This window comes from Pezoporus flaviventris, unplaced genomic scaffold, assembly GCF_033815535.1.
Source record: "Pezoporus flaviventris isolate CSIRO_AGI_PZ_B2104156 unplaced genomic scaffold, CSIRO_AGI_Pfla_v1 ptg000002l, whole genome shotgun sequence".
NCBI lineage: Eukaryota > Metazoa > Chordata > Aves > Psittaciformes > Psittacidae > Pezoporus > Pezoporus flaviventris.
The window spans coordinates 61447829-61466853 of NW_026892550.1; the positions used below are offsets into that span (position 1 = coordinate 61447829).

Below are 19025 nucleotides of genomic sequence, written 5' to 3' on the forward strand. Positions count from 1 at the left end.
GGCAAAAGTCTGTGCTGGTAGTGTGCTGGTAGTGGAAGTGCTTTTCCTCCTTTATGCCTCCATCCAGTCTGATGGCTTTGATTTGGCCTGTCTAAATGAATAGAGAGTCATTGATAGGCAATATTAAATTGAGACAGAGGTGACTAAGAAACTCCTTTATTATAGTTTCTAAGGTCTTTTGAAGTGCTTCTTTCAGACCCATGTGTCAGTCACTGAATGGTTCTGGGATGGATCCTGCAAAGGCAGCAGCTCTGTTGGCAGCCTGTTTGACTAGCGATTTCCATGCTTACTCTGTCCCTTACCGCATCTAGAGGTGTAGCACTTGCACTGCAGTAGCACTTTTTTTAAATGAGAAGAGTTAAAAACATTACTGCAGAAGTGAAAGATTCATGTTGAGCTCTCAAACACCTATTTTAGAGCTGAAATCTTACATGAAATTATTTAGATATAATGAGTAATAAAAACAATGTCCTGCAGCCTGTACACTGTGGAAATTAGGAAACAATTCCACTATGAACAAAATAAAACTAGAAATCCCATTTCAAAACCACCCTTTCTAGCTTCTGTGCCCTGATTTTTGTCAGAATTTCTTTTCCATGTGTAATATATTGAAGAGAATACTTGCCCCTTTTCACTTCCACTACCATCAGATGCCTTTGGGTTTTTTTCTGGATTTCTCTTACAGAGAAATCCCACTACCAAAGCTGCTGGCCCATTTCTTTTTTTTCATGAGCTGTAGAAAAAATTCTTACTCTGTTCCCTGTATTAGCTTAAGAGGCTTCTATTGTACATATATTCTTAGCATAAATGCTAAATTTCACATTGAAAATCAAGTTTTGAGTCCTTGAGAACTTGCTAAAGTAACTCTAAAATGGATCTAAAATTTAGAAGAAAGTAGAGTGATGTGACAGTGGCTAAATTATTCTACTCCAAATTCAAAAAATAATTAACTAAATTCTGCTTAACTATATCTCACTGCTTCTGCCACCATTGCTAATAATCAGTTCTATGAGAACTGATATTTTAAGAATTAACCACTTTTTGGTTATTATCTAAATTATCCTTCACATTTCAGAATTTGCTGCCTTGAACTGAGATAGTGGTGCAGAAGAGAAGAAAGTTAGTAACTTAATCTAATTAATTTACATAAAATATATAAATTAAACATAAAAAAAAAATCTTCTCAAGATTTACAATTCCCTATATTATACACCATTTTTTCTGCAAGGTCAGTAATGTTTACCAAAACTGAATCTAAAGTACCATTTCCTCTCTCGGGTCACTGCCTGCTTGGTGTCAGCTGTCATCACCAGTATTCCCTAATTCATTATTAGGGTATTTTTATTCAACTCTGTACTTCCCTGGTGACACAATTTGCAGTAGTACTATCCTTTTCATCGAATTAAAAGATATCTCCATTTATACCCAGATATGTCCTTAGGGAGCCCTTAGTAAACCAGGTATATAACTTTTACTGCTCTTCATAAAGTGACTTTGACCAAATTCACTTTGTTCTGTCCATGCTGTTGCTGTATCTTTACATTTCTGTCGTCTTACTATTCCATCATCATCACTGTCTTTCTTTAATGCTGAACAATTGGTTCATGCTTTCTAGACAGGCTTGGTTTACCCGTATGTTTCTTGTTTCCTAAAATGCCTTGGTTTGTGTAGTGTGCAAGTATTAGGTCTAATTTCTCCCAGTTTAAGTAATTTAAGTAAGTTAAGTAAGTTAAGAGTTCCTTACTTAATATGCAAACTCTGTCAGTTAACACGACACAGTGTTATTTTTCATTTTACTTTTCTCAAGTTTCTTAGCCTGATTTGTTGTATTCCTCTCACTAATTGCATCGCTTAACCTATTATAGTTCTCATGAGTATGATATGTAGATGTTTCTGCTTTTCATCTATTATCCTACTGCTTATTGTTCATTATTGTATCCCCATATGCCTGAATCTGCTCTCTTGTATTAAACAAAGCTTAAAGACTACCTGAATTTCTGTTACTCTTTCCTCCTTTTTAAATTACATGCACATTTTAGCAGTTATATAAATTTTGATCCCCAAAAGTAATATCAAGTGCAACAGGTATCAGTTGGAGTCTCTCCTCCTGGTTTATGCTCTATGCACAAGGAAATTTCAAATTTATTAAATTGAGCTGAGAGTGAAAGAATACAACATCTCTGGAAATGTTTTCACTCAGGAAGTTTGTGCCATCAGGGCAGCAGAATTCCACACCAATAAGAGAGAATGGAAGGCATCATCCAGAGGTGCTTTAATTTGTATTGTATGTACAAAATACTACAAAACCAGTTTTGCTCCTGAGAAAGATATGAGCAGTGTTATCTGGATTTTAGAGCTTAGGAAACAGCAAGGGAGGTTTGCTTAATACCTTGCCATGAGTCATTCTGTGGTCTGGCCTCTCAGCTGCAACATCTTTGAGGTGCCAGAGGAACAGGCTCTAACGATAATGTCAGGATAAAATACAGGTGTCTTGAAGTAGTTTTTACAATTTAATTTTTTTTCTTTCTTTACCAGGGGAGCTATAATGAAGCTTGTGAATATTTCAGTCAGGCTTACGAAACAGCAAAAACTTTAAATAATTTGCCCTTAGTGGATGAAACAAAAGCTTACTATGGCATTGCAAAGGCTCATAAGCTGATGGTGCCATTTAATAGCCATATAGTAGCAGAAGATCTCATCAGCCTCAAGTATCTGCTGGCATGGAAAGAGAACAGAAGTGACATGTGCACTGACCCTCTTACAGTTGGTAAGACATTGGTTATGAAACACATTAGTGCTGTATTGTCCTCAACAGTTAAGTCATTTTACTTGTAGGGTTTTATTAAGTTATTTCCTGGGTTTAATTCATGTGCTGAATGGGGTTAGATTTACTCCTTTGTCTGCTTATTTTAAAGGCTGAATTAAGTATGTTTAATAACAGGTAGAAACAGGGATAAAACGGGGAGAAAAAATATAACAACGAGAAACAGATAGTAGTAGTTGCTATGGATGGTAACTTACTTTTTTTCGGTGCTGTTTTCCAAAACATCATTATGGGCAAGCAGTGTTGTATTAGTTTATTCAATTTTCATTATTTTAATCCTTAAAAAAAAATTTAAAAATCTTCATTTCTGGACAGTTTTTCATGTGCATCCAAGGATAAGTTCCCTGTTTCTAAAAGTAAGAAATAATTTCTGCTTGATATAGGGGGCATAGTTTTGAATTCGGAAGAACATGCTATTTTATTTTTAGCATCCTTATACTTGACATTGGAGAGGAAGGAAGGAATAAAAAAAAAAAAACAAACCTACTCTGTTTCCTTCACTGTGTTTCCTTATCTGAGATAAAGGGTAGAGGAGGACTTTGTATGGAGTAGACCTCTTCATGGGTTAAATTTTCTTTACTTTTTTTTTCCCCTTTGCTATCTGTTAATACAAGAAAAACTGAATAATGCATTATCTCCAAGTATTGATAGTATAAACTATATTGTTCTTTGGAAGGAAAAGGGACAAGTGTACTACATCTTAAAGCTTTCCTCTCTGTATTCCTGTGGAGAGTGTGAATGTGGAGTATAGTGCAAATAAATGACAGCTGGGTCAAATTCATAACATGGAGCTTCAGAGTTACTGTGTCCAAATTCCCTCAGTTATCATACTCTCAAAGACAAAGAACTGCATGTCTGCTGTTTTCTTTTGTACCTTTTCCTTTAATAGCATTGGGAAATGAAGTATAACTTCAATTGTAAATTTTATATATAAAATAAGTGGTTTAATAGACTGATATTCAAAGATATTAGCAGCTTAATAGGAGCCAGGATACCAGAGGCAACACTGGAAGCAACTGAGAACTGTGGAACAAAGACATTCACTGGCATGCTAAAGTGATGACAAATTAGGTAGCACACTCTTTGGAGTTCTAGTGATGGTAACAGGGCAGTCCTTTCTCAATGATATTGGGTTTCTTTTTCAATGACTGTATATATTTATGATTTTTGCCTCAATAAGTGAATATTCAGCACATTCTTAGATTTTGGTGGCTGGCAGAATTAACTGGGTGCATGTCTCCTGCAAAGGACAGTAAGTTCCTAGACCTGTAGTGCACATGCCAAGAATTCCAATATGGTCAAAGAAGAATCCAATGTCAAGCAATTTTATATGTATTTCACATGAGGATCATTAGCTGTAGCTGATGTAAATAGGAGGCAAAGAAAAATCAACAATGGCAACAACAAAAGAACAGGAGCCTCAACAATATAGGATGATATTTGTATCTTCAACATTTATTTTACTTCTTTCACCTAAAGAGGTTTTCCATTCTACTTTTATACATTGCTTTCTCCAGTCAATGGTGAAACTTGTTTACATCCAAAAATGGTATGTGCCCCTTTAAGCTTGAGATTCACGCTTCTTTTTAACGGTACTTCAGGGATAAAAAGAGTATGATTAGAAAAACCCTTTATGTCCTGGCAAGCATGATGCCAGAAACAAGTTTTGCCTGCTGAGATTCTCTTCCTTCTGCATTTCTGCCTAGTTTACCCTCTGTTACTTTCAGTATTAGTTTTTATTTTAGTTCCAGTTAACTCCAGGAACCCTGTGGCTACTGCATATTTAGCATCTCTTCCAGTTCAGTATCATTCTTCTCATTAGTGCTCCAAGCTTACTCTCATGATACCCCAGATTACATCCAGGAAAACATAGTGTCACACTGTCAGCACAATCTGTAACATTCTTCATGTTTTGTGTGCCAAATCTCTCGTTATTACTGGCATTACATTTTTAATATCTTTGTCTGGCAAAACATGACCTGGCATTAATTCAATATTAGGATTCACTGGCTTTGAGTTTCAGGTACAGCCTTTATCCTACCTTCCAGGAGAATGTCTGTGCATCCTGTGATGAACTCATCACTTTGGAAATTCCTGCTGTGATAATAGAACAGTAATTCTAGCTCTTTCAAACAGCTCAGCATCAATAACCTACTAGATTTTTCTCAGTCTTTTTAGGATGAAACAGCTAAAGACAAGATACAATACTAATTCTTAATCCATGGGGGATTTAATGACAGGAAGGTAATAAATTTTTATTTCTGACTGAATAATGTTTCTGTCACAAAAAAAAAAAAAAATTTAAATCAGGGTAGTTTCTGTATTCTTAGACAGAATAAATACTTAGACTATTAGACAAGCAATGATATTTAAATTCAAGTACTGCCATGTACCTTATGTCTTTCAACCAAGACTTATTTTCTAAATCAATCATTTCAACAACTAGGCAGGAAGAACCATTAATTACTCAACTTATCTCAACATTTATTAATAAAATGGATGCTTTGACCAAAGTTGTCATGGACAAAAGGGACAGGATTGTCAGAAAACTGTGTTTATAAATGCAAAGGACAACGTTTCCATCTCCTGCATTTGACTTGGTCACCTGTCTTCGCTTACAAAAGGAATATTTATGCCATTGTGAGATGCCACTGCAAGAGCAAATAATTTTTTTATTGATCTGTCATGATTAGTCAAACATATTTTCAAAACAATCAGCAGAATCAGTAGATAAAAAGGCTTGTGACTCCGTGTTAGAACCTAAAAAAAGAACCTACAGCACGACTAACATTGATGAAAAAATATTTCACAAGTCTTTCAATAAATAATCTCCAAGGGAGAAGAATAATTAAAGGTGCTGAAGGCAGGAAAAATTTGGATCAGATTTTTTATATTGATTACATGAAATGCTGACCAGGAATTGTGTTTTCTGTGAGTCTGGAAACTTCTAGGTCATTGCATCTAGTAGGGCTGTGCCTCAGCAAGAGGTCTTTGATGCTTGAAATCATCTAAACACTTTTAAGAGTAGACTTAAAATGTATCATTTTCCTCATAATAAAAAGTCTTCTGTTGTTTTCTTGAGAAACGTTCTGTGCTTTTGAGAACAATTTAGATTACATTTCTTAACATCAGAGAAGTCTGAAAAATTGGCACATTTTACAATCACAGGTTTTCCGTGTTTTCTTATTTTGGTTTGGTCTTTTTTCTGTCTTTTTTCTTTTTTTTTTAATAGCTATAACTGCAGGGTAAATTATTGTCTTACCCATATCATCAATTGTGAGTCCTACAATCAACAGAATTATCTTGTACCATCAACTTCAGAACTATTTCTAGCATTCCTCTTTAGAACATGATAAACTGCATTTTTTACTGTCTCTTCTTTCTGAAGAACACTAATTCCAGGAAAACTTCTAACAGTACGAATCTTATCTTTCCTTCTTTAATAGGTACCTCAAATGCATGCTAAGGAAAATTGTTATGCCATGACACTGTACCCAAAATGCTCGACTGTACTTGAGCAAATCAAAGCCAGTCTTCATCAGGAACATGCATTGTAAATTATATTTTGATTTGCCCAGTAAATTTGCCTTGGTGGTAGCAGAGTTTGTGATCTGAGAATATTTAAAAGGGAAGGCATGGTGTACTGATCAGAACTATAAAACCAGCAAGTATTTGTACCTTACACAGATAAACATCCATAAAATAGTCTTTATGTGATATCAGTGGAAAGGTAGTGGCTTGGGTTAACAGGTTCCTTTCACTCCATATTTCATATTTAAAGCTCTATCACAGATTTTGGCCTATCGTGATACTGACGTAGGACTATCAGAATTATGCACATACATGCACTCCCTCAAAACTACTGTCTGTGTCTCTTATATTTATTACTTTAAAAGGTCTATTCTTCAGTTAGCATGTACAGAAGGGAAATATATATTAGCTTGTATGGTGACTGAAATTAGCATACAGTCACTATTTTAACATGTTTCTTTTTGATGGCATATTAGTGGGGTTTGTAACTATGTTGTCAAGTAAAGTTAGTGACAAAGTAGCTTGACTGAATTTGAACAGGGCAAACTATGACTTTCTTCCCAACCACTGCTGTAAAGACAATGGGAATGACTCAGACCCTCATTTTGGGAAGTCGAGAGCATGCCTGTGCCTCACAAGAACCCTCTGGGGTCCATCTTCCTCCCATCAGTCTGTTCACTGTGCAAGACTCTGGATGTAGGATCTGTAATGGACACTCCTTCAAGTTCTATATGTTTATGATATACGTCAATATCAAATTGTTAATATGACCAAAAATAATGAGAAATTGAAAGGACTTTAGAGACAGGTTTCAGTGTTTTCTGAGAAAATACAGCTGAACGTGGAATAAGGGAATTATACACTTGTTCCCACTATTAAATAAGAACTATGAATTTAAATTATTGAAAGGTATGTGACCAAGTACAGACTCCAAGGCTGTCCCTGTGCCAGAGCACAAAGGCTCGCTTCTTCATAAGCATGTTTCAGAAGTAGCTGAAATGCTTTAAGTGTTCCCCACTGAAATTCATAGGATAGCTTCTTCCCATTTTTGTGGGGTTTACTGATTTGAATAATTTGCTTTCTTCTGGAAAAATACTGTGGTTAGAAATGTCAAAATATGTACATTTAAAGAAAAATGATTAGGAAAAAAAAATGTAGAGGTGTTTCTGTCTTTATTATTCCCTGAAAATTTTCTAAACTCGTACTGCCTCTGCTTGTTCGTATCACCTAGCACTCACCAGTTGCTGAATTTTAGCTTTTCTCACTTTTCTGTTTAAAGAATCTCAGTCTTTTCTTTTTTTTTACTGCTGTACCTTTGATATTAATGCAAAATATCCTATGTAATTGTTGAAAACCAGCATGCTTACATATAGACATTGATGACATGGAACAGATGTGTTTCAGAAAATCATCTTATGCGCTTATCATGGTTTAACCCCAGCCAGCAACTAAGTACCATGCAGCCACTCATTCACTTCCCGCTTCCCTTCAATAGGATGGGGAGAAGAATAAGGAAAAAAAAAACCAACAAAACAAAAACCTCATGGGTTGAGATAAGAGCAGTTTAATAATTTAACTAATGTAAAATATAATAATAATTGTAATGAAAAGGAAAAAAAGAGGAATAAACCCCAAGAAACCCAAGTGATGCACAGCTCGCAACCCACTGATCAATGCCCAGCCCATCCCCAGGCAACAATTGGCATCTCCTGGCCAACTCCAATTCCAGTTTCTATACTGAGCATGACATTCTGTGGTATAGGATACTCCTTTGGCCAGTTCAGGTCAGCTGTCCTGTCTCTGCTCCCCCCAGGCTTCTTGTGCCCCTCCTCATTGGCAGAGCATGACAGACTGAAAAGTCCTTGATTAGGGTAAGCACTATTCAGCAACAGAAACATTGGAGTGTTATCAACATTATTCTCACACTAAAGCCAAAGCACAGCACTGTACCAGCTAATAGAAAGAAAATTAACCGTATTCCAACCCAAACCAGGACAGTGGTTCACATATTTTATTTATTATTAATTGGGGTTTGGTTTTAAGTATTTGATTAAGTCTACTTATCTACTTTGATATTTTTAGAAAGTGAGAGTGATTATTGCTTGAACTACAGAAAGAACTGAGGGTGACAGGGAAGATTTTTGTTGCATTGTGATAAGCAGCCTGACACAGCAGATTCTGAATGAAGAGTCTGAGAACACATTTTAAATGTCAGTTTAGCTGTGAGTGCAGTAGCTTGTGTTTTCTGCTGATGTCTGAAGTTTGTCTGACAAGGAAGTGTTAATATTCAGTGTTCTCATGCTTTGTACAAATGCACTATCCAGGTTTTCTTCCTGTGATTTTTTTTTTTTTCTTTTTTCCTGTTCTTTTAATGCTGCCTTAATTGGGATTGCGACACAGGATCAGACTCAGACCAGGTGTGTGGATTGGCAGTACCAAATTTGAGAGGATTTGTGGAATATTTTGATGTTTAGCCATGGAATAATGTGGTAGGAGAAGTTTCTACATATTTTTTGCCAAGAGTTGGCAGTTCTTGTATAGCTAAGTGGTGTTATAACTTCAAAAAATTCAATATCATCCTGCCTAATGTGACTGTGAGTATTCTTGACATCAGTTACATATAAACATCCTAACCAGGGGAGGATTTGGATCTCATCTAGATTTTTCTTCCATCTTATACTTTCAATGGAAACATCTAAATCTCACCATACATTTGTTTTCTTTAGACACAACCTGTGCTAAACGTTGCCATCCAGCTGTGTTTTCCCAGACAATCTTTTTAGATCAGCAAAAAATGTTTTCCTAAATAAGGTGAATTGTTCTTTCTTGTGAAAAAAATAAAAAAAAAAAAACAACCAACAACATTGGAAGTGGTGTTCAAGCTACAATATATTGTCAGACTCTTTAGTGTAGCTTTATCCATGGAACTAGTATAGCTTTGTGCACTGCATTGTCAGTGCTTCTTCCAAATTGTAGTCCCCTACCAGTTTAAATTTTCAGAGCTGAAGCTCAGTCCTGCTCTGATTCTCTAGGACACTTGAATGGCACAAAACAAACAGAAACTCTTGCCCAGCCACATTAGGACACTTTCAGAGAAATCCTTGATTTGAAGGCACCTAGGAGTTTCAGCTTTGCCTGCAGTCCAGAGCATAAGAAATGCATTGACGAAGAGAAGAGTCACAATGCAAAACAGCTGGCAGCTGAAACCATATTTCTTTTGCCCAAAAATCCACCTCTCTTTTTATTCTTTTCCATAATCACTAGGAATATATCATGTTTTTTGGAACAGTTTCTGAAACAGTCGTTTTCTTCTTGGTTTTCATCCTTTCCTGTCTGTTCGGTGTCCTACATTTGTTTTGTCTCTTGTTCTTCAATTCCATATTGTAAATTATTCTCTCCCCACTTTTTGGCTCCACACCTTCATTCCAAACCCCAATTTTATGTAAGTTTCCAGTCAATGTTCAAAGAGCAGAAGTCAGTTACCCCTATACCCTGTAGTTCGCATCTCAATCTATACCTTATTAGGTATATCTTCTGTGTTTGCAGTAGAATCAATAGGTGTTTTTTTAAGAGTGATGTTTCAGTTTCTTCATACTTGCCATTCTGGCACCGATCTTCATGCTGTGTCTTTATTACACTGTGATGAGAGAATACACTGGAAAGAATCACGCTTCCTATTAAATATCACAGTAAATTGGTTAATAGAAAAATGCAAAGTATCAAAATAACCTTTAAAGAGGCCTTAATTACCTGAGTGAATGGATTGACTAAGTTTAAGTATACAACTAGTGATTAATTAGCTTGAAGATCCAAATGCATGCTTAAGCAGATGACCATGCCCCCAGGCTCATCCACTTTTTTCTACTCAGTTAGTTAAGCATTCAATATTATCTGTAATACAAAATATTCTTATTTAAGGGCTCATACAAATCTTGCCACAGAGCTAAGTAATTATACAGTATTTTCCATGGTGTGTCATACAAGTGCACCATTTTGAACGTGTAGCTACTATCCTATAATACTGAAAATAATAAGTATCAGATAGAGTAATTGATCATGGGAGGCCAATTTGAAATTGTTGTGAATCAAGGGGGTTTTTCATATTTTTCCATGGTTGCTACAGTGTTTTAATCCAATTCCTTTTCCTAAAAATTCTGGCACATTTTTTGATTTTTGAGGTGTAGCTGCTATGGATGTTAGTCAAACAGTGCTGCTAGTGTCAGCTTCTGTGGGGAATTAATCTTATGCAGCAGTCTTTGAAATGGTAAGTGCAGGTGCCCATCACCATCATATCTGAACTTTATTCTTATTCACACACTAATGATAATGTCTGTGAAAGCCTGTACTCAAACTATGTCTCTTTTGTGAAGGTGTATTTTGTGCTGCTTGATATTTACAAATGATATGAACATCAAGCTGTCTGATTGTGTCTACGTACCTCAGCCAGGGCATAGTTAGGACTATGCATTTAACTCACTGCCAATATAAAATTGAACCTGAAAAATGGAGGTTGAATATACCATATAGTAGTCTTGCTCAGTTCATGTTGTGAGCCCATGGAATCTGAGGAATGAGAACTTCAGATTATGCCCCAGTAGCTGGTGTCAAGGAAAATCAAAATGTTATAGTTGGTAGGAATCAGGAGGGGAGAGGGCTGCATGCTGCACAATATTCGTAATTCTGGGCTATCCACTGATTCCTTATCCTGTGTGCAGAACTTGAAGCCCTCTGTTTACCTGAATCTTTTGTTCTCCTGGTGGAAAAAGTCACTTCATGGTACTATGGAGCCCAGTCTTTTGACTCCAGATTTTTTCACTCTGCCAAACAGCATCTTGAGATGTGTAATTCCCTGAAAATAAGCTTATCCTCACTGGTACCTTTAGCTCATTTTTGAGAATAATATTAAAGCAAATTGTATTTTATTTTGTTGATACTTCTGCAAGTATGCACAGTAAGAAGAGAACTGAGATGAAACATTAATGATTTTAAGCAATTGATATATTGGAGGATATCTGGGTTTCTGTTCTTGTCATCTCATATATCTTGAAATAGCTCACTGTTTGCATGGGGGAAAGCAATATTTCAGTTGCTATATTAAAACTTAGTAGCTAATAATGACAGCAACAAGTTAGCTGTGATTACCAGGAAAAGATTGTTCAGGCTAATGACTTTGAAATTTGATTTATATAAATTTAATTTGGGTTTAGTTCAAAATAAAATCTTTCTATTACATACTTTTAATTATTAATTATTGTAGTGCAATTATAGTAGCTGTTTGGAAGGTGGAAGTACATGCGGATTATATATACATGTATATGTACATACAGAGAGAGAAACTACACGGCAAAGAGAGGAAAATGTAAATATGCTAAAAATTGTGAACCAAATACTGTTTTTTATTATGCTCATAAAATCTCGTTGAGTTGCGGGGGGGGGGGGCGGGGGGAGGCAGTTGCATAAGTGTAACTGTGAACAGAATTTATCCCATTTACCTGAGATTCATTATGAAAAACAGACGTTCAAATAATTGTGAGAATTGCTAGCTGTGGTATGCTGGGGAACATAACCTAGATAAAAGGGAGATTCTGACTGAAGGCATTCTAATAAATTTTAGTGTATTATATTTTGTATTTCTAAAGCATGTTGCTTGAGCATTTGGGTTGAGAAGCACTGAAAAATATATTACTAATCACAGTTGTAGCATGTTTAAGGAATGATCATGCAAGTATAATTCAAAAGATGCAGGAAGAGTTCTATACATCCATAGGAAAATACGGGGTTAAAGTGGATAATATTTTAAGCAGTGTTCAGTTGACTTGATGTGTGGAGAGAGACTGAGCAGTCCTGGCTAATGACTTGTAGGTACTGAATCCTCAGGTCTCTCAGGTGGTTTCACTCGACCAGTTTCAGCAGAATGATGAAAAGGTTGAGATAAAATAAACTGACAGTTGCTACTCATCGCAGGCAGCAAGCTGTACCCTGGCAGATGAGACCCTGGGAGCCCTCTTTTTTAAACAAAGGCTTTCACTACAGTGAGCAATGAACTCCACACAAAAAGGGAAAAGGAGAGAGAGATTGGCAGCTGGTGACCGACGGGAGGAGGGAAGGGAGGGAAACTGAGAAACATAGCAATTGTTGGCTAATTAGAAGCCATTCCCACCTACTTAATACCAACCCATTAAGCAGAAAACACTTTTCATCTTACTCTCGCTGCTACACATGACATTGTACTCCAATCAATACCTTCCCACCGGCTGCCCCACTGCCCACAAATGAATACATTGCAGTTCAAGAATGCAGTAATTGAGTTGGGGCAGCGGAACTGCAGCTCACAGTCAAGATCTTTCTCTGAAGATACTAATGTGGTGCTCATGATGCTTGGATAAAGAAATCAAATCCTTGTATTAACAACTGCCAACAGCTGGCAAATGGACGAAGTCAGCAATGAATCCACTGTAACCTTTGACTGAAGAGGCAATCAGTGTTTATTTTCAGAGGACCTTTTCCCATTTGAGTAAGAGATCTAGAGGATTTGGGCACAGATGTTTAGATTTTCCAGGGCGTTTTGAACTCTGATCCTCGGTTATACCTGCAGAATATATATATATGCACATCATTTTGTACATGGAACAATGCATATCTACATCTGTGTACCAGTATATCTCACGGGGGTCCCCGTTTTCTGAAGTTTTGACGTAATCTTAACCTTTTAAAAGTGTTTACAGCAGTTTGCTGTTTTGGTTTGGTTTGGTTTGGTTTGTAGGCTATATACAGTCTGGCTAATTTTTATTTCATTTTAAGTAAGTCCTACTATAAGTTTTAGGGATTACCTTAAAATGTACCGTTTGGTCCACAATAGTCTATTGTGTGGTAGATCTGGGATCTTACATTTCGGCCATTAGGATCGCACATTTAAGTCTTACATTTAGATTCTTGCATTTTTTTTTTTTTCCCCAAATTAAATCCCTTGTTCCCTGAGCCATCTGGAGCTGGTAATACTATGCACAGTCTGCAGCATAAAGTAACTGTGCAGACTGCAGTGTAACTCCTTTCTTCATGCCAGTTTTGTCACTACAGAATCAAATCAGCAGGACACTGTTACTCTCCCTCCTTGGTTAGACTGAAGAAGACATCAGTGTTAAGTCTTTTGGAAATGCTGTTCCAAATACAACACATGAAATCTCTCCATCCCTTTCAATTCCAAAGTGACTTGAATTTCAGTTCAGGAACTTAGATTCCTTGCAGTGTAAGTTTTAAACAATCTTTCTGATGTGAATAAATTGCACACTGTGACATCTGATATTTGGAGAAAGAGACTACCATCATGTGTGTTGTTCATTGTCATAACAGTATTGTGGCATCTGCAGTATGGCATTTCTTCAGATGCTGATTGCTAAAGTTCTTCTTATATATAGAATTGTATAACGTGCTTTTAATCTGTCTAGCTGAGCCTTGAACCCTTGAGTTAGTGTCGTGGTTTAAAACCAGGCAGGCAACTTGTTCACTCACTCCGCCCCTTCTTTCCCTCCCCCTACTTCCGAAGGGATGGAGAGGAGAATCGAAAAGAATGCAACTCCCACGGGTTGAGATAAGAACAGTTTAGTAACTAAGGTATAACAGAGATCACTACTGCTACCACCAATAATAATAATGATAAAGGAAATAACAAGGGAAGAGAATAGAAGACCTCAGCACCAGCCCCCCCCCCCCCCCCAGCCCGACCAAGCACCAACTGATACCTCATCCAGCCCCGCAGTCCCCCAGCCCTTCCGGGTAACTCTCAGTTACATCCTGGGCATGACATGCTGTGGTATGGAATACCTCTTTGGTCAGTTTGGGTCAGGTGTCCTGTCTCTGCTTCCTCCCGGCTTCCCCTCCTCCCTGGCAGAGCATGAGGCTCACAAAGTCCTTGGCCAAACTAAAACATTTGAAAGGTAACTAAAAATATCGGTGTTATCAGCACCGTTCCCAGGCCGGAAGTCAAAAACACAGCACTGAACCAGCTACTCAGAAGGAGAAAAAATGACTGCTACTGCTAAACCCAGGACAGTTAGGCATTATGTATGTGCAATAACTTAGCTACTACTTGGGGCTCTAATCATTTAACAGCTTACCTACAGCTGAGTAAGAACAGTTAAAGCTAAGTGTAATCAATAAGGCTGACAAATGTTTTGCATGTTTTCATATTGAAAACCAAATAACAAGTTGCTACTTTGTTGCCTCTTTCCAGTTGTATATTTTAAGCTTATTAGCATAATTATCTTTAAATTTTGCTCAATTCATTTGTTTTGTAATATTATAAAGCACCTTTAAGCCACCTTCTTTGTGTGCGCTCCCTGGGTGTGTTTTAATGACAATCTTGGAGAAAGACCTATCCTCAATATAGTCTGTAAAGAAGAAATAATTGTCTTCTGATGGAGAAAGCTGGAATCTTCACCACTTGTGATGATGTAGTTACCTAGGACGTAGGAGTTGAATGTGATCAGGCATGGAGACAGAGGTTTTGTTTACTTAGAGATGCTTGGATAGGACAATCAAAGCAGATATATTCAGATTCCACATAAACACAATCTGCTGCTTAGAATAATAAGTTTATAACATTTGTTTCTATAAACTATAGGACTTCGATTCATTTAAACACATACGTGTACAAGTTCAATCTTACTTTGACTAGATGCCAGTTAGAAGGATCATAGGCAGGCTAGGGAAAACGTGAAGAGCAGTTGGCAGTCTTTCTCAGTGCAAAAGCCTGTGGGGTTAATTTGAAGATACCCAAATCATCTTGGCAGCATAAACTCTACTCTTTTCCAGAACTGGAATATAATGAACCAGGACAATAAACATAGGATCATAGAAAAATAGTAATGAAAGGGAGTTTAAGAAATCATCTTCTCCAGCCCCAACTTAGAAGTAATTGTATTTATGTCATTTCTAAGAGAAGTTTGTCTTGCCTGTTCTTAAAAAATATCTGGCAATGGAACTTCCACAGTGTCATGGTTTAAACCCAGTCAGGTAACTTGTTCACTCACTCCCAGTGAGTGGTGCCAAGCTGACAACAATCAAGGTCCGTGTCCCCTCCCCCACCGGGGTTCTCCCCCACTCCCGGAGGAACGGGGAGGAGGATCGAAAGAGTGCAACTCCCACGGGTTGAGACAAGAACAGTCCAGCAACCAATGTACACAAATCACCACCGCAACTATCAACTACAACAATGATAAGGGAAAATAACAAGGGAAGAGAATACGATACCACCGGCCAAGAAGACGAGTTCCACCCGGAAGCCCCGTGTCCTTCCGGGTAACTCCCAGTCACCCCCCACCCCGGCCATGACGTGCTGTGGTATGGAATACCTCCCTGGCTAGCCCGAGTCAGGCGCCCCATCTCTGCTTCCTCCCGGCTTCCCCTCCTCCCTGGCAGAGCATGAGCCTCACAAAGTCCTTGGTCAGGGTAAACATCACTTAGCAACAACTGAAAACATTGACTTCACCAACACTGTTCTCAGGCTGGAAGTCAAAACACAGCACTGCACCAGCTAGCACAAAGAAAAAAAAAACAAACATGACTGCTACTGCTGAACCCAGGACACACAGCACCCATGAACAATCTATTCTAAAGGCTAAAATGATGCAGGAAAAGACTAGAACATTTTACCTTTATGTCTAAAATTGCCTGTAATTCAGACTCGCATCTATTCTATCCAATAAGGACTTCAAATTCATTTCTTCCGTCTTTGCAGTAATCTTGGGGGGAAGAAGTCACATGACAAGTGCTGGGGTTTAGAAGAAAATTTTATAGTGATTTCTGAAAAGGATGGTTATAAGGATTACTTATTTAATTATTAATTCGATATGACAGGATGTAGTTCCTTCTTATGAGCATGACTTCTGGAAGAAGGTAGACAGTAGATGCAAGGATCCTGTTTCCTTTTATTTATTTTCCAGTTATATTGTCCAGTAGGACTAGTCCACTCAGCTGAGCATAGTAGATTGGTATTGGGTCCAAAAGGGCAGGAAAAACAAGGGCTTCATCAGCAAGAACTAGACCAATGCAGGGGAAGGGTTGCTGCTAATTCTTAAATGGTCTCTCTAAGTGCTGGGAAGCTTTGTTATTCAAAGTCTCTTACATAATTCAGGACTCTTCTCCTTACATAAGTTTCTTAAGCAGGAAAGCAGCTAGATTTCTGAATTCATCTTACTGAGTTAATCCAATCATACACTTACTAGAGGTGCAACTGAACTCAAATGAAATGCTTTAGGTTGTTATTTATGACTGAGGGTGCTTCTAGAAACCCAGGTGTGAGATCTGAACAGTCTCTTTATCCATTTTAGACAGCATGTTTTGATACTTCACAAACCAGACTCTGATTTTTCTCCAGGTTCAGAGTTCAGTAATTGAATCCATATCCTCAAATAAATATGATTACACTACTGCTCTGTGCCTTCACAACCCTCAATTCTTATAAAACTGTACTAAGTCCTGTTTTGCCAGTCTTTCTTAAATAGAAATCGAAATATTTACAAGACAAATGGCTTATCTTTTGAGCCCTTATCAAATGCTTTTATTCCCTTTTCATATTTTTTTCCCCTCCCATGGCAAATTAAGGCATTTTGTTTTGATTTGGTTTGGGTTTTTTCTGATCTTGGGGACCCTTCTAATAGTCTTATCTGCAACAGCCTCCTAGGTCCAGGTTTTCAAGTCAAATTCTTTTCTAAATGTCACTCCTCTTTCTGTCCTAAGATCTAGCCATAGCAGCCTCTATTAGCTTCCTACAGAGAAGCTTCTAAGTCAGAAGCTGGCAAGGCTATATGTTTGCATAGGGCTCATTCGTGAAAAAAGTCTGAGGCTCTATTTGTCTTCTGCAGAAGTTATAACTAAAGGAAGAGAGTACAAAAAGTATCAATCTCCAAACAGATCAAGTAAGAAAGTAAAACCCACTCAAACTGCATCCAGCAAGCATTCAGCTCAAGGAGACATTGCTTCAGGAAAAAGGCTTTGTCACAGTTGAACAGAATGAGTATCCTATAGAAGCAGGTATGGCCAGGCAGTTAGTTGGTCTTCCATACATTTTTTTCACATGAAATAGAGGTGTGTTTGATTTTCTCCTACCAATTTCAGTCATCTCACTCTGCTGTGAATGCTTCAGACTGATAGATGGAGCCTTGCTGGGGAATAAGGGTGGTTTTTTTCCCCTACTTAGATGTGCACTGAGCACTGCAAAGACATGTACCGTTTTGGTCTTTATGTTGTGAGATGCCGCTGTGTTTGGGGATGTTGGGGAGAGGAGTGTTTCTAATGGAAAGAACAAAATTGTCTATTAACATTGTCAGACTTAAAATATGTTGTCCATTATTGATTTCCATAAACTTAAGCTTTGTGTTCAAATTCTCATAATCATTGCATCTTCAATGCCTCTCTAGCTGTAAATGTTTCCAAGTATTTGCCTCTAAGGATGCATGTGTGGGACCTGCACGTGCCCAATGTTAACAGTCACATTTAGTTAAGGGGAAAATGTTTTTTTCCTAACCTTATAATTTCTGTGTACACAGAACTTTGTGGTCTAGATATTAAGGAGGCTGTTGCATTTTATTTAGTCCAGATTGAGGTTTCCTATGTCCTGAGAATCTCAGTCTCCATGGATAAAACAAGGGCTTAAGAGCTTCAGAAGTAATCATTACTTAGAAGACTGAAGGATTGTAATCTATAGATTCCTGGGAACAGAAGAAAAAAGCTTCCCTCTGTCAGTGTTGTTTTAATTGTGATTCTGAGGTGTTAGCAGATGATATGTGTTAGCTGAAAGAGTGAGCTGCAACTTTAGTTTTTACTTACTATTTTAAATGACAGTTTTGATTAAAAAATGGATTATTTGCATGCACACCCCCAATATATTCAGTTTGGGTTTTTTTTAAGTAATCCTGACTCTTCATAGTTCTTTCCTTATTCCAAAGTTGCCTCCATTGACTGATTTTGGTGCAGTTCTCCAGGCTGTACATCCTGACTGCACAAAATTTTTATTTTTATACATATTTATATGTATATATATACAGTATGTGTATACACGTTTGGCAGTTGCCTGATTTTCATATCTACCCGAGACCCATGAGGTTCTTTCATATTTGCTTTGCTATACAGAGTTTTGTTTCTCTAGTTTGAGATTTTAGCCAACTTTTTATATGCTAAAAGTAAGATTAACAAACCATAATTAGCAAATATAATAACTTAAAAAATTGGCCTATAGAACAATCTCAGATGAAGCCACAGTGGCTCAATTTCAGTAGATGCCTGGAAGGGATGGGTATACCTGGCTGATGGCACATGCTTCTGGATGACATACCTCTGATGCTGTATCTCTCTGTGGTGGCATGGTATGAGCTAGAAGTGAGCAACACTCCCCTGTTGCAAAGTCACTCTTTCCTTCTTTTTTTCCTATCATGTTAGCAGTATTGTAAGCAGAAATACTTGAAACAGCAAAGTGTGGCTTTTAAAATCAATTTTAACTGAAACTGCAGCCACTAGTGGTCATTTTATATATATATTACATGTCACTACAAGGTAACTGCTTCTGAACCATCAACAGCAACTGTTTTGTAAATCTGAGATTCTTTTAAATATAACCTTAAGGTAATTCAGAATTTCCTGGCTTTATTATGCTGGGGAGGGGGGAAGGGAGGCA

At 37.4% G+C, this 19025-nt stretch overlaps 1 protein-coding gene across 5 annotated transcripts in view; it reads left to right on the top strand.

Moving 5' to 3' along the window:
• TTC29 (tetratricopeptide repeat domain 29) overlaps window positions 1-19025 on the top strand; it is a 148112-nt gene that overhangs the window by 95550 nt on the left and 33537 nt on the right. For 4 of the 5 annotated variants that reach the window (XR_009741242.1, XM_061441135.1, XM_061441163.1 and 1 more), the window contains one exon: window positions 2536-2767. Coding sequence is in view for 4 of the 5 variants with exons in the window: in XM_061441135.1 (XP_061297119.1) it covers window positions 2536-2767 (232 nt within the window). In the remaining variant the exon portion in view is untranslated. Of the gene's footprint in view, window positions 1-2535; window positions 2768-6270; window positions 6742-19025 lie in introns of those variants that run through there. The other variant, XM_061441152.1, reaches the window with a different exon arrangement.